We start from the raw sequence: 22,997 nt of genomic DNA on the forward strand, positions 1-22,997 counted from the left end.
TGCCACCCCTCCCCGACCCCTTGATCCCTCGATCGTCTGTACTACCCTAGACACTGCACCTCAGCCCCCAGGCCATCGCACCTCAGCCTCTCGACTGCCCATCATGCTGTCACCTCTCTCCGACCCCCTACGCTGCCCTGGCCACCGCCCCCCGGCCGCCCATTGCGCTGCCTTCGGCGAGGGCCACGAAGGCGGCGTAAGAGGCGGTAGGGGCCGTCGGAGGAGGAGTTAGGGGGGGTCAGGGGGGAGGCATGGGTGGTGCTACACAAAAAGGGGGGAGGGAAGGAGGGTAGTTTCGTTAAAAAAAAATATTACAAGATTACTTTATGGAAGGTAATCTGGATAGCCACCCTTCTCTTTGGTAAAGTAATTTGGATTATCAACTTAAAAAGCATATCAAATATGGTAATCTGGTGGGACTCTTTTAATCTATCAGCTACCAAACACATCTTAAGAGCGTCTCAATCAAAGTAGGCTAATGCTATGTATTGCCGGCACATATATGTGAATGCGGATCCTCTGCAGTGCACTGCACAATGTGGTGCACTATGCATGCCGTCCATCGTATGATGGATAATATGTATGATTGCATATATAAGCGATTATATACAATCATTTATCATATGATAGACATCACATGCGATACACCATATCTTATGATGCATTATGGTACCGTGCATAGGATTCGCATCCCATATATATATATATATATATATATATATATATATATATATATATATGTATATATATATATATATGTATATATATATATATATGTATATATATATATATATGTATATATGTATATATATGTATATATATATATATGTATATATGTATATATATATATATATGTATATATGTATATATATATATATATATATATATGTATATATATATATACCCTACGTCTCCTGGGGTATCCAACTCGAAGAGGGACCAAAACAGTTGAAAGCACCTTGATCGCATGTCAAGTGTCAGTGATTTGTGCGCTTAAAACCATTGGATGAATGGGCAGAGTAGAGATATATTATGGATAATGATTGATACTCAAATTTATCTAGATTTTAGAAGTAAATCTGATCTCATAATTGTGCATCACATCTGTAAATACAATTGGATTATACAAATAACAAGCATATAATACATACACATGTAGATTGAAAATCCTCGCCATTAATTATGATTTGTATATTTTAAAATATGTGTGGAGCAAAATATCACATTATTGCCTTTATTCCATTAAAACTATTGTTGAGGGAAAAAAAAAAGCTTTGTTGGGGAATACCGACCGACCCCGTTCACGCCGATTTATAATCGGGCATATCCGGCCGACCGACCGATCGGCCGATCGACCGATCGCCGAACGTCCTTACCGGCCGATTAACGGCTCTCTGCCGACTGAGGATATGTCGGTCGGGCAGACCTTTTCCACTCTCCCGACCGACTGCACCAGGGAGTCCGATGGCCGACTCTCGCAACATGCCCGACTGACCGTCGGAGGGATCCGAATCTCCACCCGACGCCACACAGCTGGCCACCGACCTAAGGTCGGTCGACTCCTCCGATCGCCGTACAGGTGCCAGAGACTGTCAGCCCTGACAGCAGCATGCGGCACTGCCGCCTAAGGGCATTATCCCACCTAGAGCATTGTCAACCCTAGTGATTTGACAGCCCTACGGCGATGTGACACTTTTACGGTGACTCTGACAGTCTACGGTGAGTTGACAATTCCTCACTTGTCTGCGCCATTAATGACGGCGCCATACTACGCTCCACTATATATATCGGGGAAGGCTACAGTGCAAGGGGCCAGAGAAGACAACAGGCTTGCTCCCTTTCTCACTCTCTCTCTCTCTCTCAATTGAGCTCTCTGTTTTACTGTTGCCCAGTCACCTCTCTGATTTGACCGTCGGAGGGTCCCCGCCGGAGCCGCCTCCGGTCAGTGTGGACTTTCTTTTTGCAGGCGCTCGTTCCCGACGACCAGGCGACGAGGGGATTGGCCGCAACAGATTGGCGCGCCAGGAAGGAGGTCCAGCAGCTGAACGGAAAAATCGTCGTTCTCAGTCGGTTCATTTCTCGATCAGCTGAAAGGTGCCTCCCGTTTTTCAAAACTCTGCGGCAGGCGAAGGGCTTTTCTTGGTCGGATGAGTGCCAACGGGCCTTCGAAGATCTGAAGAAGTACTTGGCTTCCTCGCCGCTGCTTGTGAAGCCGGAGGTCGGGGAGACCTTGTATCTCTATTTGGCCACCTCCTCTGAGGCGGTCAGTTCGGTGCTCGTCCAAAAAAATGAGAGCCGAACCCATCAGCCTATCTACTATACCAGCAAAGTGCTCCGCGTAGCTGAAGCTCGATATTCGGAGACGGAAAAGATGATTTTCGTCCTGACCGTCTCCGCACAACGACTCCGCCCATACTTTCAGGCTCATGCCATAGTGGTTCTCACCAACCAGCACCTGAGGGCGATATTGCGCCGACCGGACACATCGGGACGACTGACGAAGTGGGCGATGAAGCTCAGCGAGTTCGACATACAGTACCGACCGCGACCTGCCTTGAAGGCTCAAGTCTTGGCCGACTTCATCGCCGAGTGCCCGACCACCGACCAAGGGTCGGGAGCTATGGACCCAGGACGAGATACGGTCTCCGAGCCAGACCCGGCCTCCACCTGGATACTGCACATCGACGGGGCTTCAAACGCCCAAGGGAGCGGGGCTGGGTTCCTGCTCACCAACTCGGATGGGGTAGTCACCGAGTATGCCCTCCGATTCGACTTCAAAGCCTCCAATAACCAAGCTGAGTACGAAGCGCTCCTCGCCGGCTTGAGGATGGCGAGGGAACTGGGCGTCGACAGCCTCCGGGCATTCTCTGATTCTCAGCTGATCGTGGGGCAGGTCAAAGGTGAATTCGAGGCGCGAGATCCGGCCATGGCCAAATATCTCCAGAAAGTGAAGGATCTCGTAACGCGCCTCAAGTATTTTGAAAATTTTCACATCCCTAGGTCGGAGAACATCCGGGCCGACGCGCTCTCCAGACTGGCGACTTCGGCTTTCGACTCTTTGGGCCGGACGTTCATGGAGAACCTCGAGCAGCCGAGTATCGACCGGGTCGAAGAGGTGCTACAACTAACAGCTGAACCAAGCTGGATGGATCCGATTGTTCGGTTCCTGACTGACAGAATCAGTCCTGAAGATCCCACAGAGGCCAGACGGCTCCGATGGTCGGCCTCCCAATATGTGATCATGGATGGCCAACTCTACAAAAGGTCATTCTCCCTTCCCTTGCTCAGGTGCTTGGGACCGACCGACGCAGATTATGCCCTCCGAGAAGTGCACGAAGGAATCTGCGGGAGTCACTTGGGGGGTAAATTTCTAGCCTACAAAGTCCTGCGATAGGGTTACTACTGGCCCACCATGAGGAAGGACGCGGTTGAGTTGGTCCGGAAGTGCGAACCTTGCCAGAAGTACGCCAACGTGCAACACCGACCGGCCAGCCAAATCGCTCCTATTGTCGCTCTATAGCCCTTCGCTCAGTGGGGGGTCGACATTCTCGATCCTTTCCCTCCAGCATTGGGTCAAAGAAAGTTCATAGTCGTCGCCATCGACTACTTCACCAAGTGGGTGGAGGCCGAGCCCCTGGCACAGATTACCGAACGGAAGATGAAGGACTTCGTCCAAAAATCCATCATCTTCAGGTTTGGATTGCCGCATACCATTATCACCGACAATGGGCGGCAATTCGACAACCAAGACTTCAGAGACTTCTGCGCAAGGTTTCACATCACGCACCGACTGACTTCAGCCGGGCACCCACAGTCCAACGGCGAAGTCGAGGTGACCAACCGGACCATACTACACGGACTCAAAACTCGACTAAATGAAGCCAAAGGCCTCTGGGTCGACGAGCTGGGCTCCGTTCTGTGGGCTTACCGAATGACCCCCCACATTCCGATCGGAGAGTCGCCTTTCGGTTTGGCCTATGGGACGGAGGCGATGATTCCACTCGAGATTGGGCTGCCGTCTACCAGGGTTGAGCGGTATCAAGAGCCGGACAACTCGGATTGTCGGAGAGCCGACCTAGATCTCCTCCCCGAACTGCGAAACGAGGCCCAACTTCGTATGGCTTCGTACCGACAGAAGGTAGCCCGATATTACAATGCCAAGGTCAGACCAAAGCTTTTCAGGCCTAGGGACTTAGTCCTGAGAAGGGCAGAAGTCTCGAAGCCCCTGGACCAGGGGAAGCTGGCTCCGAACTGGGAAGGGCCCTACATGGTAGCAGACACCTATGGGCCAAGGGCTTACTGACTGGAGACTCTGGAAGGGAAACCCATTCCCCGGACCTGAAACACCGACAACCTGAAGTTGTATCACCAATGAACTTTGTACTCGTTCATTCGGAATACAAATCCAGTTTAAAATTTTGGAGTTTTAACTCTTCGACTGACGAGTCCCGCCGTCCCGACTCAGATTCTCTACCCGCGTGAAACCGACGGCCCGACCGCCGACGACTTATCGGGGGCTCATAAGGGCCGTCCACGGCGATGGGAGTTGACACTCCTTCTACGGTCGAACTTTCGGGCCAAACTATCGGCTAACTTACCGATTGGGCCCCGACCAAAGAAAGGCGAAATGCCTATGCGACCGCCGTCGCAACTTGCCGACCGAGCTACGGCCGGTCGAAGGATATTCGGCTTACCACCGTCTATCATCCGATGCGACAACAGTCGCATTCACGACTCCCCGACCGAGCTACGACCAGTCGGAAGATATTCGGCTTACCATCGTATATTATGAGGTGCAGTATAAATACCTGACACAAGGATATCAGGATCCGACTTATCATCGTTTCTCCGACTAAACGCGTCGGACGACATTTGGCTGAACGCGTCGGGAGAGACCTGACTGCCAAGCCTTTCTCCGACGGTCGGTCGGCTTTCGACTCAACGAACGCGCCCGACTCACGGTCGGGGGAAGGACGCCCGACTTACGACCTCGACCATTGAAGGCCGATCCAAAGTCGGGACTTGTTCTACCTTCGTAGCGGCACGAGTTGCCGAACGTCCTAACCGACCTATGTGGGTTAGCGACTTACGCGTTCGGATGCATTCTACAAACGCATGAAAAAAGAAAAACAGGCAGAAGAAAAAAAAGTTTAAGTCCAAGACTCTGACTTCATTAAAGATCAAAATAGGCTTTACAAAGATGGGCCGAAGCCCGAATACAAGCCGGAGCAAAGGCAAAAAGGAAAAACAAAGCCGACTAATCATCGGAGTCGGCCTCCTCCACTGGGTAGCGATGGGGGACGGTCGGCGGATCCGCTCTGGCTTCGGCAGTCGGGGCCGACTGATCTTCGGTAGCCGGCTCTGCATCTTCTTCGGCTTCCGCCCTGGTGGAAAGGCCTTCCGATATTGGTTCGGCCGTCTCCTCCGCAGCTGGGGCCTCCGGCTCTGGCAGAACTACGCTGCTGAGATCAAGTTTTGGGTACAGGCCTCGAACGGCTTCCCGAGCATCCTCATACCCGACCCGGTACGAAAGGAAGCCGCTCTCCAGAAGCTCTTCTTAGTACTCTTCCGAGTCCCGGAAGTCTTCGACGGCCCGACCCAAGGCCTCCTTCGCCGATTCTGCTTCGGCCTTCGCGATGTCTGCGTCGGCCTGGGTGATGGATAAGCCTTCTTCGGCCTTGGCGAGATTTTTGAGACTTACTCGGAGCTGCTCGCGGTCGGCCTCCAGCTCCTTAGCGAAGCTGTCTCGCTCGTGCCGAAGCCGGCGGACGGTCCGGGACTTCTTCTTCGCGTCGTCCCTGACCGACTGCAACTCCGACTCCGACGACGCCAAGGCTCCCTTGAGTCGGGAGACCTCCTCCGTAAGTCGGGAGACCTCCCCCTCAAGTCGGCCCTCCCGGTCGGCCGACTGGTGCAGCTGGTCGACCAGGATGACCTTGTCGGCTTCAAGGGCCCCGACCTTGTCCCTCCAAGCCGCGTGCATGTCGCCGAACTTCCGGTATCCGGCCTCTAGCTCGGATATATTGAAGACCAGCTGCACAAAGCAAAGCCGACCGATAAGAGACCGAATTTACGGGAACCGCATTAAAGACAAAGAAAAGGAGAAACTTACCCGGATCATCATCGGATAAAATGAAGACAGCATGTCGGAGACACGCTGGTTCTTCATTGCATCGATGTCGGCAGGAAGAAGGAGCGCCTGGCACAGTCTCCTGGCCAAGTCGTGGTTGGCCAGGCCCGACGCACCTTCGGGGAGCGGAAAGTCGGTCGATCCTCCGCCGGCCGACCGTCCTTCGTCGCCCGACGCCATGGGGGCCTTCCCTCGGCCGGATGCCCAGGCCCTAACGTCGGAGATCGATGGCAGGCTCGAGCCCGACCGAGTCTCGACCGACGGTGCGGCAGCAGCAGGCGTCGGTCGCTCGGGTTCGCGAGCCTCCTCCCGATCTTCCTCCGCCTGCTGGGCGGTCGGTGCGCCGTCTACGGACTCAGCAGCCCATCTTTCGGGCGAAGCGGCACCCTCGCCCGATGGTCCCTCGGACGGGACTTCGACGAGCACTGTCGGCGCCGACAGTGCGATGACTGGCTCCGCCCCCGACCCGGTCGGTTCGCTCGACGGAGCTGCATGGGGCCTCTTGGGAGGCTGCGACGGTCCGGCGCCTTGCGCCGGCCTCTTTCTCACAGCGTACTGACGTACGTCGGCTGCCGTCAGTCGTGTTCTCGGCGGCATGTCTGAAAAAGGCGACAGATGGTCAGTATCGAAAAGAAAAAATAAAAAGAAGAAAAAGGAGCAAGAAAAATGAAAAACCGACCTAAGCGGGGGACCGGGCTAAGGCCGGCGTCGTACAGGGCCTGCTCGGTGACAAGCTCGCTCTGCTTCGGCACCGAGATGTCCTTCAGCCGGTGGAAGTCCTCCCGATCTTCAGCCTCCACCTGACTGTTCTCGTTCGGCTCAGTTCGGGGATTCCCCCAACGAACAGGGAACCCCCAAGAAACAGAAGACGACGCAAAAAAGAACTGGTTCTTTCATCCGTGAATGGACGACGGAAGATCAGTAATAAAGGAGAGTCCTTTCCGAGGAACGAAGTACCACCATCCTCGGACTTTAGGGTGGGGTCGGAGGACGAAGAAAGCTCGGAAAAGGGAGATCCGAGGATCGATTGGCAAAAGCCGACACAGAAGTGCGAAGCTGACTATCAGTCGAACTGAGTTCGGCACGAGTTGTGCCGGGCACAGCCCGTAATAGTCGAGGATGTTTCGGACGAACTCCGAAATCGGAAAACGAAGGCCGGCTCGGAGGTCCTCCAAGTAGAAGGCCACCTGACCCTCAGGCGGGCTGTTAACTCGACCGTCGGCACCAAGGGCGAACAGCCGAAACTGCCCCGGGATGCGGTACTGCTCCCGGAGCCGATCGACGTTCGGCCCCGAAAGTGAAGAAACCTCCACCTCCGGGGTCGACCGAGTGTCGTCGGTCAGCTCTCCCGACCGACCACCTCGTGGAGACGTCCTAGCCATGGATTCAGACGGATGGCAGGGAAGAAGAAGAAGGAGATGGTGAAGGCGACAATGGCCCTTAGGAGAAGAAGAGACTACAAAGGAAAAGAGAAGCGGGAGAGTACCTGGAACGAGGACTCACGCGGGCAGAGTCTCGACAGTAAAATGAGGAGGGTAAAAAACTGAATGGGGGCGACCCTGTATATATAGTACCCCCCGACGGTCGAGATGAAGGCATGACCAACGAGGACTCCCCAGATCCTGCCGCGTGGCATCATCCGGGCCGTCCGTCGGCCCGACGGTTCAACGCACCTACTTCAGATCGAGCCACGTCACCCCCATCCGCTCCGATAAACCCGTCCCAATGGCCGCACGCCACATGGCGTAAAGGCCGCGACGTTTCGTATCCCCGAAGGGACGGCGGGAACAGCGGTTCCCCTTCCCGATGGGATGAGATGTCTGACACCGACAGGATGTCTGACACCGACGGGACGTCCGACACCTGCAGGACGTCCGACGCTGACATGACACCTGACGCCGACGGGACAGGACATCTGACACCGACGGGACACCTGACGCCAGCGAATCGCTCGGCATTCATGAGACACCTGACATCGTATCAATCCGCGGTACGGTCGGAATTTGGCACACAGTGAATCCACTCCTTTTCTCCCAGCGTTGCTGCCCAAATGAAGTCATCGGTCCGCACACCGTCCGACTCAGGAGTGGAGGGGGGCAACTGTTGGGGAATACCGACCGACCCCGTTCACGCCGACTTATAATCGGGCATATCCGGCCGATCGACCGACCGACCGACCGACCGATCGCCGAACGCCTTTACCGACCGATTAACGGCTCTCTGCCGACTGAGGATATGTCGGTCGGGCAGACCTTTTCCACTCTCCCGACCGACTGCACCAGGAAGTCCGATGGCCGACTCTCGCAACATGCCCGACTGACCGTCGGAGGGGCCCGAATCTCCACCCGACGCCACACAGCTGGCCACCGACCTAAGGTCGGTCGACTCCTCCGATCACCGTACAGGTGCCAGAGACTGTCAGCCCTGACAGCAGCATGCGGCACTGCCGCTTAAGGGCATTATCCCACCTAGGACATTGTCAACCCTAGTGATTTGACAGCCCCACGGTGATGTGACACTTTTACGGCGACTCTGACAGTCTACGATGAGTTGACAATTCCTCACTTGTCTGCGTCATTAATGACGGCGCCATACTACGCTCCACTATATATATCGGGGAAGGCTACAGTGCAAGGGGCCAGAGAAGACAACAGGCTTGCTCCCTTTCTCACTCTCTCTCTCTCTCGATTGAGCTCTCTGTTTTACTGTTGCCCAGTCACCTCTCTGACTTGACCGTCGGAGGGTCCCCGCCGGAGCCGCCTCCGATCAGTGTGGACTTTCTTTTTGCAGACGCTCGTTTTCGGTGACCAGACGATGAGGGGATTGGCCGCAACAAGCTTGATAATAAGTTTGTTTTTGTTATCATGCGTGAGCATCCTTTAGTGGTGTGTATGTTGATAATTTTCCTCCAAAACCTTTATCAATGTCACTCTAATGTTTTATGTCGGTCATATTATTGATCTTTTAGTATTCTCCGATGGCTGCTATCATCCAAGAGGAGAGGGGATTTATATAAATATTAATTAATAAATTCTTTTAGTACCTTTTACAGTTTATAGAGTTGTCTTTTATAAGATGACAGTAGGTATCAAAATTTTATCACATATTATTATTTTATATATTATATTACGAGCATGGTGCAATAGAACCATCAAATATGCTTTCCAATCAAATTGGTATTGGCCTACGATTGCCGAATAAGCGAGTTGCTCGTAAGCAACAGAAGGCAAATGAATTGAAGTAGAGCTAGGCATAGCTCATTCAAGCTCAACTTGATTTAATATAAAATATGAATATATATTTTTTCTATATTTTTATTATTTTAATTATTCTTATATATTTATTTATTTTTGTTTATTTACCATATATAAATTATGTAAAATAAAATGTATTCTAATTACCAAGTCAAAAAATATAAATGAAAATATCAGTTTCAACTATATGAACAAAAGTTCTCAAGTAGAGGATTGCAATTTTTAGCTTAAATTGAACTCGGCTTATTTAACCTAACATACCAAATCGGTAGATTGGGTTCAAGACAATAATTTGAATTTGTTGACCCATAAAGAAAGATTATATACTATATATTTTTTTAAAATATTTATATTTATATTAATACTAACATATATTAAAAAATATGGACGTAAGCTATTGGTCGCTGATGTAATGGCTTAGAATCAAAAGGATAGATGAGTTGTATCACAAATACTAAAAAAATATGAAAAAAATAGCATACCCATTTAATATAAAGTCTGAAAGTTCGATTGCATTTGAAAATTGATTAGAGAGTAGATAACGTAAAATGATCTAGCTATCTAGTCAAAACTACACAAAAAAATGATGAATAGGATTGTTCTACCAATGGCTGAAGAAAGTATGTAGCTATGTTAGAGTTATTTTAGGGGAGAAGTTGAAGTGACTTTAACCATCAAAAGCTTTCTTTCTTCCTCCCTACCTTCTCATTTTTCCCCAACTTTATCACACTAACCATGAGAGTCCAACCGAAAAGCAAATAAAGTTGTTAACAGGTTAGCTAGTTAGAGGGTGGAATATCAATAGCTAAAATTATTTAGAGATGGTTAGTTATTTAGTATCCAAATTTCCAAAATAGACTTGGGTCTTGAACCAATCAACTTGTCAATTGTGGGTTGGTGCATTAAGTATGGATCGAATCCGGATCAAGCATTCCTGACTTGCTAGTGAATCAAGTCGGATTCAATCAAGACTTATGGACATTAATACTGGGCCAACTTGCCCTAACTCACTAGTTGCTTTCCTACCCTTAATCTCTTACTAGATTTTTTGAACGAGTTGTTTACAAATAGTTCAATCCAACTCCAATTGCATGAGCTTGCTTAGGCCAAGCTTGAGCTAGGCCTAACTTGAGTGAAATTGGCTCATCTTACACCCTGAAATTGGGTGACACAGCGAATGATGCAAGTTATAAAGGTTGGGGCATTTTATTTTAAAATAAAATGAGGCACTACATCAGATTGCAAATTTATAAGATGATCTTTTTAAGCCATGTAACTCATTCAATGTATTAGTAATCTTTTTTACAATGATATGTGAACGATGATTTCATAATATTAGTATAAAAAGTTCATGATATGATTTTTAAAAATAGATAGTTGTGGGGAGCAAGAGGGTTGATATTGTTAAAATAAATAGGATCAAAGAAACTTTAAAATAGAGAAGAGTAGTGGACTCAAACCTAGATTCTTGTGTCCATCATCAAAGACTTCAATTGATAAGTTACACATATTTTATTTGACATTATTATTAAAAATGATTTTTATTAGAAATTGTTGTAGATTGAAAATCAAAAATAGCATTGATAAGTAAAGGAGAATATTAATCAAAATCAAGTAATTTATCAAGGTTGAAATTTTGGAAACTCTCGGACTGCCCTTCCTCCCTCCGGAGGAAAACCAGAAACCACCTGCCCCTTGTCCCTTCTCCCTCCAGCCTCGGCCGCTCCGCCCCTCCAAAGCTTCCTGTCCTTACTTGACTCCCTGGTCCAGTTATTATTTTACTTTATCCAATTATTATTTTACTTCACCGTTCGCGATACCCTCCAAATCCCCTTGTCCTGGGGGCATTGATATCTGCACCCGAGAAAGCCAATAAAGAGCCCGGTCTCCCAAAAGGCCGGCTCCCTTCTTCCACTGCCCTTGCCCACCACCCCCCCGCCTCCCAAGTTCTGTTTTCTTCACTCTATCCATCGCTCAAAATGGCTGCTGCTGCCATTACGCTATTGCCATCACTGACCCTTAGAAGAGGAAGACCCTACTTCTCATCGCTCCCCTCAAGGAGGCGCTTTCCTTGTCTGCAAGCCCTGTCCAACCACTGCTCCTCCCCCTTAAAAATCCCATCTTGGAGCAAAAAGGTTTGGAACTTTAGCGATCGCGGGGGGGTGGGGATGGGGGGCGGCACACCTCTGCTACTTTACCTCTTCTTTTCCTTATGGTTTTGCCTTTTCTCTAATAGTTATCTCATAATTTCAGGCTCCTATTCGACTTTTTTCATCTAATGCTCTCTCCCCTTTCACAAACCCACAATCATCATCAACAGCATGGGCAATGGAAACAGACGTGGCCAAACCGATGCTAGCTCTCATCAGGAGGCTTCTGTTGTGTGCCTTGGTCTGGATTGCACTCACCTTTGTGTCGTACGTTGTTTGCGGCGCTGCGCTTGCCGCCGCAAAAGCCGCCAGTGACTCTGTCAGAGCTTCTGGGCTTGGTTTGAAGGTCGCCACGGCGCTGAGAATGTCTGGCTGGGCCGACGAGGCCATCGTCTTTACCCTCGCCACACTCCCTGTTCTGGAGCTCCGTGGTGCCATTCCCGTTGGCTACTGGATGCAACTTGACCCTCTCCATCTCACCATTCTCTCCGTTCTGGGGTACGTACGCATCGGTCTATTGAACAATTTGATGAACAGTCAGTTGTTGATGGCTTTCTTCTTCCCAGGAACATGGTTCCGGTGCCATTCATCGTTCTCTACTTGAAAAAGTTCGCATCTTTCCTCTCCCAGAAGAGTGCCTCGGCAACCCAATTCCTGGACCTTCTGTTCAAGAGAGCCAAAGAGAAAGCTGGGCCTGTCGAGGAGTTTCAGTGGCTGGGTTTGATGCTGTTTGTGGCGGTGCCCTTCCCTGGAACGGGGGCTTGGACTGGGGCATTCATCGCAGCCATCCTCGATATGCCATTCTGGTCTGCTGTCTCAGCCAATTTCTTTGGGGTTGTTCTGGCTGGGCTGCTGGTAAATTTGCTGGTGAATCTTGGTCTAAAGTATGCCATTATAACTGGTTTGCTTCTTTTCTTTGTATCGACAATCATGTGGAGTGTCCTACGATTGTTTAAGAAATCATTGAACTCAGAATGACATAAGTTGCATACTTCATTTACATGTTTATAATGGAGTTTATGCAGCATCCTTTGTTTGAGTTACCCAATAGAAATAATTATTGATTCAACCACAACATTTTGTTTTGATGCCTGTGAGTCTGGTATTTGTCAGTTATGGGGAATTTGATTCATTATCAATAGTACTTAAAGGAATAACTCCTCATGTAACATATGAGGATTTTGATTGTAGCACAGTTTGAAGGCCTTCTCTTGTTATGTCACCATTTGTGCAATTACATCCCATGATGATAAATTGTCTCTATATTTTCTTGCTCATCAACCTCATAAAATTGCTGTCTTGTGCAGATATAGTTAAATGATTTAATTACTACTTCCAGATGTTAGTAACTAATTCCTGTCTTTTTAGGTATCATTTAACTTTTGATGCTAAGCACTGAGCTTAGGTTCTTTACTTGCATTTCTCTTGGTAGCACTCTTATTATACATAGTGTTCCAAGTTTTATGAAGAGGCAAAAGCAGTTTGTCCTTCTGCCATTAGGACTATTATGATGCCGCATCAGCTACCTACATGTTTTGGTTATTTGATTTTGCAGGCAGGCCCAACATCTTAAATGCTTGAGCTTTTGAAATACATCCATCATTTCTTTGAGAAGGTGGTGGTTCCCCCAGCATTCTCTCTCTCTCTCTCTCTGCGAAAAGAAATGTGACAGCACATGATTCATAAATTGCATCACATGCTTGAGTTCGAATTGCTACTTTTTGCCTATCAATTTAGCTCAGATCGATGGGTTGAGGTCATATATGTAAATTATAAACCTGATCCCATCTATAAGAATCGGCTTGTCCACAGAGCTGGCACGGGAGCCGGGAGGTTTTTGTTTCTGTTATAGATTCTGTTTTTCCTTAGGCAGCAGATGGGGAAATGAACATTTCTGTTTAATGATTTCTGAAGCAAGCAGCATGAGCTATTGGCCTTATAGTAAAAGAGCAAATCTTTATTAAACATATACTTCTAGGATTCACCCTTCTTAAAAAGGATCATCTGAATTCTCTTCAGCCTCCGGTCCTTTAGTGTAGTGCTTTCTCCCCCACTCAAGAATGTGAAAAAAAAAAGAGGGTAGATACAGTACTCTTATTTGTCTATCATGTTCCTGCTGAAATTTCTTGGGTAGAACATCTTATACATATGTATGTTTGTGTGTGCGTGTGTGTACAAGGTTCGCCAAATCGGTAATGCTGGTTGTATTGGCTGGCAACTAGTTTGGTTTGGTAGCGGTACATACCTTGCTGAGCCATGGTGTCTTGGAACCAATGGGAGGGAGAGAAAGAGAGGGGAGAGAGAGTAAGAGATAAGAAAAGGAGGGGTGGGGGGGTGCAAAACTGATATTTGGAAGACAGAGATTGAGAGTGAGAAGACAGAGAGGGAGGGGGGAAGCTACCAGGGTCGTCATCGCCTTCAGGAGAGAGAGACTAGGAAAGAGAGGAAGAGAGAAGTCGAAGCCACCAGGATCATCATCTTAGGGAGAGGGAGGGAGAGGGAGAAAGACGTGCATATCTATGGTCATCATTGAAGATTGTGATCGAGAGGGGGTAAGGGCATGTCAAAACCCTAGCCCTAGCCAAATGTGAGAGGGAGGAGGAGAGTGATTGGGAGGTGGGGCTAGCTAGAAAATCAAAGCATTGGCCAATTTCATTTATGAATGTTGATCCATTGTAACAATCAAAAGCAGTTTAGATTATTTGTAGGGTAATATGTAGCTGTCGACTCCTCAAGAGAATCTTTTTGGCATGTCATGTCCTACATTTGGAGTCTCATGTTATTTTCATAAATTTCATCCTTGGACTAGCTGAGCTTCTTAACTTCTCCAGAGCCTACATTTTGAACTCAATTAAGAAATTCTATACATGTTATCCAATCAAAGTCCTTTTGAAATGTTTTAATGGTTCTTAAACTGTAAGTAATAACATGATGTATTATTTGTTGTGAACTTAACATTATATATCTATATGTCATAATGAATTTTGTGTGCATCTTGAGCAGATTACTCTGCCAGAGTCTGTCATCCAATACCTTAGTTATGCTACCTGAGAAGGTGACATGTCTTGAAATTTCTATAAGCATTTAAAATGGCAGGATATTTTTTTAGTGAAGATTGTTAGGATATTTTTGAATGCTCAGGCCATGAGTATGAGAGTATGAAATTTCGTGGTTCACAAGCATCATTTGCCCACACTAACAGAGGACAGTCAACAGTAGTTATAGCTTAGGTTTTCCTCTTACTCGGTTATATCTCTTCTATCAATGGTCTAAGTTGAGTATGGAACTATGAAATTCCCGGATCCACAAGCATAATTCGCCAGCATCAATGTAGGACAATATATTAGTGGTAGCATTGGTTTTCCTTGAGTTGTATCTCTTCTATCAATGGTCAAGAATATGAATTATGGTTTATTCATTATCCAAACATGTCTATTTTCTTTGTTGGCGTCCTTAGTGGTTGCAGAAATGAAGAGGATTAGCTTGATACCTCTTAAATTGGTTTAATCTTGTCTTCCTCTTATAGTATGCTTGCTTTGTTCAGTGCATGTATTACTCCTTATCACTCTTAGGTGCGATGGAATGATAGCATTGTGTGATACATCTAACTGAGAATCTAACCTGGAGAAAGTAACAAGATTCATTCAAGCAATCATGAAATTCAAATAAGGAGATGACTGCTGGCTTCTAATCTTTACCTATCTCATATGTAATATGATTTAGCACTAGGAGTTGGTGCTTCTGTTAATTGATTAGAAGCAAATGCAAGAACGAAGTTATGCAGATATGTTTTATGTTTTCCAGTTTTTTCCTCTGATCGTGCTACTTTATCTTGGGTTACTTAAGCATCATCAGAGAAGAATAGATAACTTTTAGACTTTTTGTGTTTATATGTGTACGTACACATGTATGTATATGTTTGATATGAAAAGTAATTTAAAATTTTCCAACACAAGAAGAAGCGAGTTTCCTATGCGCTTGAAGTTCAAGAAAACCTTTGGAGCAATGCAAACAGTCACTGAACCAATCCTAACTGAATGAAGTTCTTTTCAGGACAGATTTCTGAACCCTTCCATTGTTAGATCCTATTTTAGTATAGATTGCTGTGGTGATTACATGCAGAAATTGCTTTTCTAAACACAGATTTTTGTTACATCTCTCGGTGGACTTCTACTCAGCTGCTACTTAAAATTATTGCCAACACTCAACAGCTTGTGAATTTCCCTGAGAGCCTACTGTTTTCTCAGGAAACAATATCACCCTCAAAATCATTGTTAGATTAAAAAAAGATATGGTTGAGTGGATGATGTCTAAGAGGATGGTGGTTTATACAACATGGCAGGATCCTACTTCTTATGTGATCCTTTTTATTGGTGATGTAAAGGAGATGGACTCCTCTATATTTATCTCCAGTAAGTGTTCAATAGCATCAAGAACATCAATCAGTAGTACTCTAGTCCAAGTAGTGACCCAGTTAGGGGCAGTTCCATAGCCAGCAAACCATTCTGGTTTCTATCAGTGTGGAAGAAGCCACACTAAATATTTCTGGCATGCATTCAAGAGACCTAATCAAGGCTTGACAGCTTTTGAAGCAAGGTTTTCACTCCATAAGAGGTTGGTGGCATTGCCTGCCCTGTGATGCTAGTGATGCCCTAGAACTGAAACACTCCTCCGCCTGCAGCTCCTGCCTTGAGGGAGATTTTGCCACTATCATTAGTTGGATTTGGGATAAAACAAAGCAGTTGGAAGCCCATCCATTTCTCCGTAATATCTGGACTGCTCTTTATCTTTCTGTGGTGTCGATCTGGCATATCATTTGGGAGGCAAACAATGCAATAAATTGGGCCGCATCTTATGTGGTGTACTCCAGAGACTAGGGCTGGAGATAGGGTGAGATTTGTTCATCGATTTTGTGGGATTTTTTGTATTCTAATTTTTTTAGCTACTCTCGTATCATGACCATATATCAAAAAAGTAAAAAGGAAAAAAACTGAAACACTGGGGAGATTTGAGCCAGATGTCGGGGAGTAAACTGTGGTACCAATCATTTCTTGTCAAATGGTAGGCATCGAAGAACATGGTGCTGATTACATCAGTCACCAACTTCCCACGTCCATACTTGTACTTAACGATTGTTCAGTTACCATGACTTCTACATGATATATCTCTCTTAATAATTCGCATAAAGGGGGGATGCCTTGCTGGCTGAAGATGGATCTAACATAAAATCACTGGCTCCTCTGTTAATTTGCCATATACATGAGCCTCCTATCGAGCAGCTCCAGAGAGATGGATGTCTCCATATGTGTTCATATTGAGAAATCTTGCGAACTATTATTTTGAGGATTTGGAGCCTCCAAAGATGTTCACGCCTGTTGATCACTCGAACATTTGGTTGTCCTGTCACTTTTACTTCTTCCGTGATGCCCAGTTTACTCAAGAGGCCACAGAGCCTTAGATTCTGATATTCAAGAATGCAAATTTGTTTAGAAAATAAATTGATTCAGACTAGTCTATATGTTTTTGGATAAAATTTACATTAACATTATTAGACATGGTAGAATTGTCTATGCATCATAAGTCCTAGCCAGGTCACCGAAGTCAGATTGGAACTTTCAGCAATTTTTTGGGTCAAGGAGGTGGCGTAGTGTTTGAGTTGTCTTCTGACTGGAATGTAAATTTGGCTTTCAACTGACTAAATTCTACTCAGCAAAGTCCTTAGTCAACTTTCATAGATGGAAATTATTATCTCAAAAACATAGCAGTTGGACTGAATGGTAGCCTGTGGTGGAATTTTATCCTCACGTGAGAGAGAGGGTGGAGTTTTAGACAAAATAAGCTGGTGAACCTAATTAAAAATCTACAGTCCAGAAAGGTGGCTTGGACAATTACCCTTACACAAGTCATAGAAGAAAACTGGGCAAATCACTGCTGGGGATTAGCATTGCTCCAAAGTAAAACATGAACAAGGTCCTTTCTCCTAATCAGATATCAGACAAGTCAGTGTTTGGAATCTCTGAATGATGTTCAAGGTGTGGAACAGAACAGTAATGATAGGCAGGGGCGCAATCTCATTCTTGCACGAAAGTTTCCTCCTGCCACATGGAATGGAAGGAACTTATTTATGTAACTTGAAGGAATTGGCGCAATATATCAAATGGTCAAATACGGAGTTACCAAGCTAACATTCGTATGTGCCTGAGAAACATTTCTCGTGTACAGAGGTTTGATGCCTTGAAGAATCAAATTTCAGTCATACGAAGGTTGCTAGCCTAAGATAGGTATTGTTTCATTTTAACAAAGGATGGCAATTATAGTCGATCCATCAAATATTCAATCCAGCCCAATCCAAATAGGACAAGTTTTATACGATTTGATTAAAATCTGGAATGGATATGGATTTTAGATGAAATACTTGAAGTGGGTTTAGATCCAACATGGATAATAATAATCAAATCTGATATAACCTTGATTTAAACCGTCTGTTTAAAGTTATAATTGTTTTACAATGTTTGTACGATGAATTTCTTATTTGGCTCAATCCAATACATCTTATCTATCTGATATCACCCGACATCTATTTTATCCCGTTTGACCTGATTCAAGATGGATATAAGGTGGATATGAGTATGGAGTTTCTAACTGCAGTAAGATGGGAATGAGTATTGGCCGACTTCTGACTGGTTGCCATCCCTAATTTTAATGCTATCGACTTGATGTAGTTAAAATCAAACCAAGATTTTTTAAGGCTCGAATGCTACTAAAAAAAAAGGTACAAAAACAAATATCAAATTTAACCGTTAGAGTTGCATGATGCACAGGAGGCTGCTCTTTCTCTCTCTCTCTTCTTTTCTCTCTCCCCCGTATGTATTGAGAGAGCGAGAATAGCTTGGCTTCTGCCAAGATGGTCACCCTCGAAGTAAACTAATTTTTCTTTTTCCAGAGAGAGCTTCAGAGTAACATAAATTCAGGAAATGCAACTTGGGAAGCCAGTACGAAGCTCATGCTGCATTCAATCGTAGAATCTCTCAATATTTTTTGAAAGATATTTCTGGCTGGCTCGGCAACGTTTTCCTTAAGCTGCTACCGAAGTATAGCTAAATTAGCGCCACGTCTAGTGCTTATAGAAACCTGACAAGACCCTTCATGTACGAGTGCCCTCATTTTTCGGTCACACCATGTGAAGTATGTGAGCATAGCGGCGAGGCTCATCAACCAATACAAGCCACACATTTTCATAAGACGAATTGCTGCCCCAGTGGGCTCCAGAACAACACTAGCGTGACGGCAATGATGCTATTGGCTAACTAAAATCCCAGTCCACAGAATCTCTTTGCAGAAAAGAACCAATTTGCTTCTATATTCCCTGTGTCCGAACGAACCAGCGAGTGATTTCTCCAAGATAACCAGCTCTTGATAACTTAATTTAAGAGGGCCTGCGTTTAATACTTGAAACATGGAATATACCACGGAACAGGAGGACAAGAGCAAGGACAAATGACGGGCTTTCCTTGAAGAGAACTGTTTAACATATATATTTTATTTTATTTAAAGCCATGCAATCAGAGTACATCCAGACAAATGAGAATATACAATCCTTCGGTAAAGAAGGCTCTCAAGGATTCCTTCTAACCGAACAGCAACCGTCATATATCTAAGCATTCTTTTGGAGAAAAGGATAGATTAAAAGGACTAGAAATTTGGAGGAATCTTTGGCATCTAGCCCTCTCCAGGCTCCCACCTACCACAAGAATATTGTGGCTATTGACACATCACAACATGGAGACAGATTCCTGCACTTCTTTTACATTTTGCCTGTTCCAATGTATATTTACTATATCACATAATCTGCAAAGCTTCTTTTGCCCTCCCTAGTAGAGACAGCACCGTCGCGGCGATGTGCTTCGAAGAAAGCCCAGCTTCTTCAATCTGATCCTGAGGGGATCCATGGTCGATATATCGATCCGGTAGCACCATCGATCTCAACTGTGAGTAACCATTGTTAACATCAATATCTAGAGAGGAGAGAAGGGTGATGTTAAACAAATCAATTGAGCAAAAAAGGATACCTTAAGATTTCCATCCATGAGACCGCTCAAGCTGAGGTAGTGTGCCACATGAGACCCAAAACCTCCAATTGAGCCTTCCTCAATTGTGACCAGGATCTCATGTTCACTAGCCAGTCTCCTTACGAGCTCTGTATCAAGAGGCTTGCAGAACCGAGCATCAGCCACGGTGATATAAATGTCGTGGTTTCTCAACGAGTCTGCAGCCTTCATGCATGTCTGAACTATCGAACCATATCCAAGGATGGCGACTCTGTTCCCTTCCATCAGAATCCTCCCCTTTCCAATCTATTTATAAAAAAAAATCAAAGTACGTTTGTGAGCTGTTGCAACTCCAAATAATCTTTTTAATAGCTTGCACTTCATTGGATTGCTGGGAAGGTGGTTACCTCAAGAGGGGTCCCTTTGTTGTTTGGAGGAAGGTCCACTCCGACTCCATTTCCTCTAGGGAATCTGAGACAGCTGGGTCTGTCGTCAATGGCCGCTGCTGTTGCAACCATATGCATCAGTTCAGCTTCATCGGATGGAGCCATCACAATCATGTTGGGCAAACAAGCCATGTATGTGATATCAAAGGCTCCACAATGTGTCGGTCCATCGGCGCCGACAAGGCCTGCCCGATCCAATGCAAAACGGACAGGTAGTTTTTGTAGATCCACATCATGCACCACCTACAAGTTCCCAGGTTCATTCATATAATTTGTTAATACGTCGTACCATCATAATTCTTGAAACTATAGAAGTCTTTCCTCATTTCCTTTTTTTTTTTCCTTTTACCTGATCATATCCTCGTTGAAGGAATGATGAATAGATGGCGCAGAAAGGCTTGAGGCCCTCGGTGGCCAAACCAGCTGCAAACGTGACAGCATGCTGCTCCGCAATTCCTACATCGAAGCATCTTTCAGGAAACTTCTTCTGAAAATAATTGAGGCCCGTCCCGCCACCCATGGCTGCATGGATAGCCACAATCTTATTGTCAGATTCCGCTTCTTTGATGAGAGATTCCGCGAAGTACTGGGTGTATGAAAGAATGGGTGACTTGGTCTTGAATTGCTTCCCGGTGCTGGGGTCAAACTTGACGACACCTGAAACAAGAAACAAGACATGCACCTTTATAAGAATCTATAGGAAGCATGAAAGATTTTTACCATGTAATTATCGAGGGAGAGAGAGAGAGAGAGAGAGAGAGAGAGAGAGATTTACCATGCATTTTATCGGGGGCAGCTTCGGCTGGAGGATATCCTTTTCCTTTCTCTGTTACGATGTGGATAAGGACAGGTCCTGGAGCGGGCATAGCCTTCACCTTCTGGAAAATGGTAACTAAATCTTCTACATTGTGCCCATCAACAGGACCAATATAATATAAACCGAGCTCCTCGAATAATGATGACCCCGAAGCACTTATCATTCCCCTAGCGTATTCATCAACTTTAGAAGCAACCTCATGTGTTGGACCCCCAATCTGCTTTGTGATAGTCTGTGAAAAGAACCCAATTAAGACTATTAATTACAACCTTCTCATCTACAACTTAAAAATTTGGTGACTCTGTGTAAACGCAGATGTCACCTTGGTTTGTCAATATATATATATATATATATAGTTTCAAATTTTCAAGTTATAACCCATGGATTTCAACTTTGACACAGTGAATAAAACCATCTAAAGGTGGAAACAGTTAATCAGATTTTTTTTTAGCGCACCTTAGCTGCTTCGCGGAGCTTGCGGAACTTGGTGCTAGATTGAAGTTTAGTGAGGGCTTTGCTGAGTGCTCCAACCGGAGGAGCAGGTCCATCAATGGTTGCAGTCGGTAAAGAAACTTGCTTGTTATCATTTAACACAACAATAAGGTTTGAATCCAAGTATCCTGAGTTGTTCATGGCCTCATAAGCCTGGCCAGCAGTCATGGCTCCATCCCCAATCACAGAGATAACATGATTCTTCTTTCCTAGCAAATCTCTAGCCACCGCCATTCCTGCACAGACTCGAAAAATAAGTACAAGTCTATTTTGCATGATAAAGACTCAAACAGGAAAAGAATACAAAGATACTCAAGGGATTTAAAGAGCTCACCAAGGCCAGCAGAGATGCTTGTAGAGCTGTGCCCAGCACCAAAGGCATCATAAATGCTCTCATCCCTTTTGGGGAAGCCTGCAAGCCCTGAGGTCTGTCTGATAGTATGCATCTTTCCCCTCCTTCCAGTCAAAATCTTATGTGGGTAGGCCTGCAGTTCAGTCAATCCAACTTCAAAACCATTCTCTAAACCACAACGTCAAGATCCAAATGCTTAGATATGGTAAAGAAAACGGAAGACTTCTGTTTCTTAATTTCATGATCTATTCTGGTTAATTTTTTATTCTGACCTGGTGACCAACATCCCAAATGATCTTATCCTCAGGGGTATTGAACACATGATGGAGAGCCACAGTGAGCTCCACCACTCCCAAGCTGGCACTCAGATGTCCACCAGTCTTAGATATTGTATACACTACGTCTGCTCTCAGCTCTGCTGCCAGTTGCTCCAAATCCTACATATATTAAAAAAAAAAGAAAAACATTCGACACCATTAAACAAAGAGAAAGACCCCACCAACCTCCACACTGATTCCAAAATCCCAGAGCACGACAACACAGCATCATTTCAGCGAGCAAAATACCTCTGTGGAGAGATTCTTCATGTGAATTGGGTAGTTAATGGTATCCAAAAGAGGGGTGGCCGGCTTCTCGCCGGAGAAATCGATCTTCCACCCGCTCTTCTCTTTCCTAATCACCATTTTCTGATCGTTACCGAACCCATTGGCTCTCACATAAAACTGAAACAAGAGACAAAAAAAAAAAAAAAAATCAAGAAAAAGATCAAAACTCTATGAAAACCAGACACGCCAAAGTTAGATCTTTTTGACGCTACACCCACCAAAGGCATGAAAAGCTACAAACCGAGATGATAAATCTCGGAAAAAAAAAAGATCGGAAATGAGAAACATATCGAAAATAGAAGAATTGTGGCGTTCTACCTGTCGCCTACAACCTGTCCTCGATGCCGCAGCCTTGAGGAACGGTGAGGTTGCCGTTCGGAGTGCCATCAGAGACCCCGAAGCCTCCATTGGAAATGAAGGAAGCCAACGACGAGAGAGAGAGAGAGAGAGGAGGAGGAGGAGGAGGTGATGGTGGGGTGGGAGCAGCGTGAACGGAGGAGGCGGGGGTGGGGAGATTTATAAAGCGCGAAACGGTAGGGTCGATGGATACGGCGAGAAATTAACGGTAAAAAAGGGCGTCGATATAACGCGGGAGAGGGGCGAGATGTTTCATTTGAGCCGTTTCGTAGCGCATGATAGCGCTAAGTCCATGGCTGTCTCGAGCCGGTACTTTTCCCCCGGCGGTTTGGACCGGAGATAATTA

General features: G+C 45.9%; 2 protein-coding genes across 2 annotated transcripts; one reads left to right on the plus strand and one right to left on the minus strand.

Moving 5' to 3' along the window:
* Nucleotides 1–11,078: 11,078 nt before the first annotated feature.
* Nucleotides 11,079–12,609, plus strand: LOC105053936 (uncharacterized). Its single transcript, XM_010935284.4, has 3 exons — nucleotides 11,079–11,519; nucleotides 11,638–12,032; nucleotides 12,101–12,609. The coding sequence occupies exons 1-3, from the start codon at nucleotides 11,364–11,366 to the stop codon at nucleotides 12,510–12,512; spliced, it is 963 nt and encodes a 320-aa protein (XP_010933586.1). The 5' UTR covers nucleotides 11,079–11,363; the 3' UTR covers nucleotides 12,513–12,609.
* A 6,565-nt stretch (nucleotides 12,610–19,174) lies between these two features.
* Nucleotides 19,175–22,769, minus strand: LOC105053930 (1-deoxy-D-xylulose-5-phosphate synthase 2, chloroplastic). Its single transcript, XM_010935272.4, has 10 exons — nucleotides 22,613–22,769; nucleotides 22,256–22,411; nucleotides 21,962–22,126; nucleotides 21,672–21,822; nucleotides 21,302–21,573; nucleotides 20,804–21,077; nucleotides 20,378–20,685; nucleotides 19,990–20,271; nucleotides 19,604–19,888; nucleotides 19,175–19,520 (listed from the first exon to the last, which is right to left on the minus strand). The coding sequence occupies exons 1-10, from the start codon at nucleotides 22,700–22,702 to the stop codon at nucleotides 19,374–19,376; spliced, it is 2,130 nt and encodes a 709-aa protein (XP_010933574.1). The 5' UTR covers nucleotides 22,703–22,769; the 3' UTR covers nucleotides 19,175–19,373.
* Nucleotides 22,770–22,997: the final 228 nt, after the last annotated feature.

This window comes from Elaeis guineensis, chromosome 2 (genome assembly GCF_000442705.2).
Source record: "Elaeis guineensis isolate ETL-2024a chromosome 2, EG11, whole genome shotgun sequence".
NCBI lineage: Eukaryota > Viridiplantae > Streptophyta > Magnoliopsida > Arecales > Arecaceae > Elaeis > Elaeis guineensis.

What these genes read in the sequence shown, in the direction of transcription:
- LOC105053930 (XM_010935272.4), bottom strand. Translation starts at nt 22,702, where the DNA reads ATGGAGGCTTCGGGGTCTCTGATGGCACTCCGAACGGCAACCTCACCG. An exon ending in GGACAGGTTGTAGGCGACAG is followed by an intron (nt 22,412 to 22,612) that starts GTAGAACGCCAC and finishes CTCTTGTTTCAG; the next exon opens with TTTTATGTGAGAGCCAATGG. An exon ending in TCATGGATGGAAATCTTAAG is followed by an intron (nt 19,521 to 19,603) that starts GTATCCTTTTTT and finishes GGTTACTCACAG; the next exon opens with TTGAGATCGATGGTGCTACC.
- LOC105053936 (XM_010935284.4), top strand. Translation starts at nt 11,364, where the DNA reads ATGGCTGCTGCTGCCATTACGCTATTGCCATCACTGACCCTTAGAAGA. An exon ending in TCCCATCTTGGAGCAAAAAG is followed by an intron (nt 11,520 to 11,637) that starts GTTTGGAACTTT and finishes TCATAATTTCAG; the next exon opens with GCTCCTATTCGACTTTTTTC. An exon ending in ACCATTCTCTCCGTTCTGGG is followed by an intron (nt 12,033 to 12,100) that starts GTACGTACGCAT and finishes TCTTCTTCCCAG; the next exon opens with GAACATGGTTCCGGTGCCAT.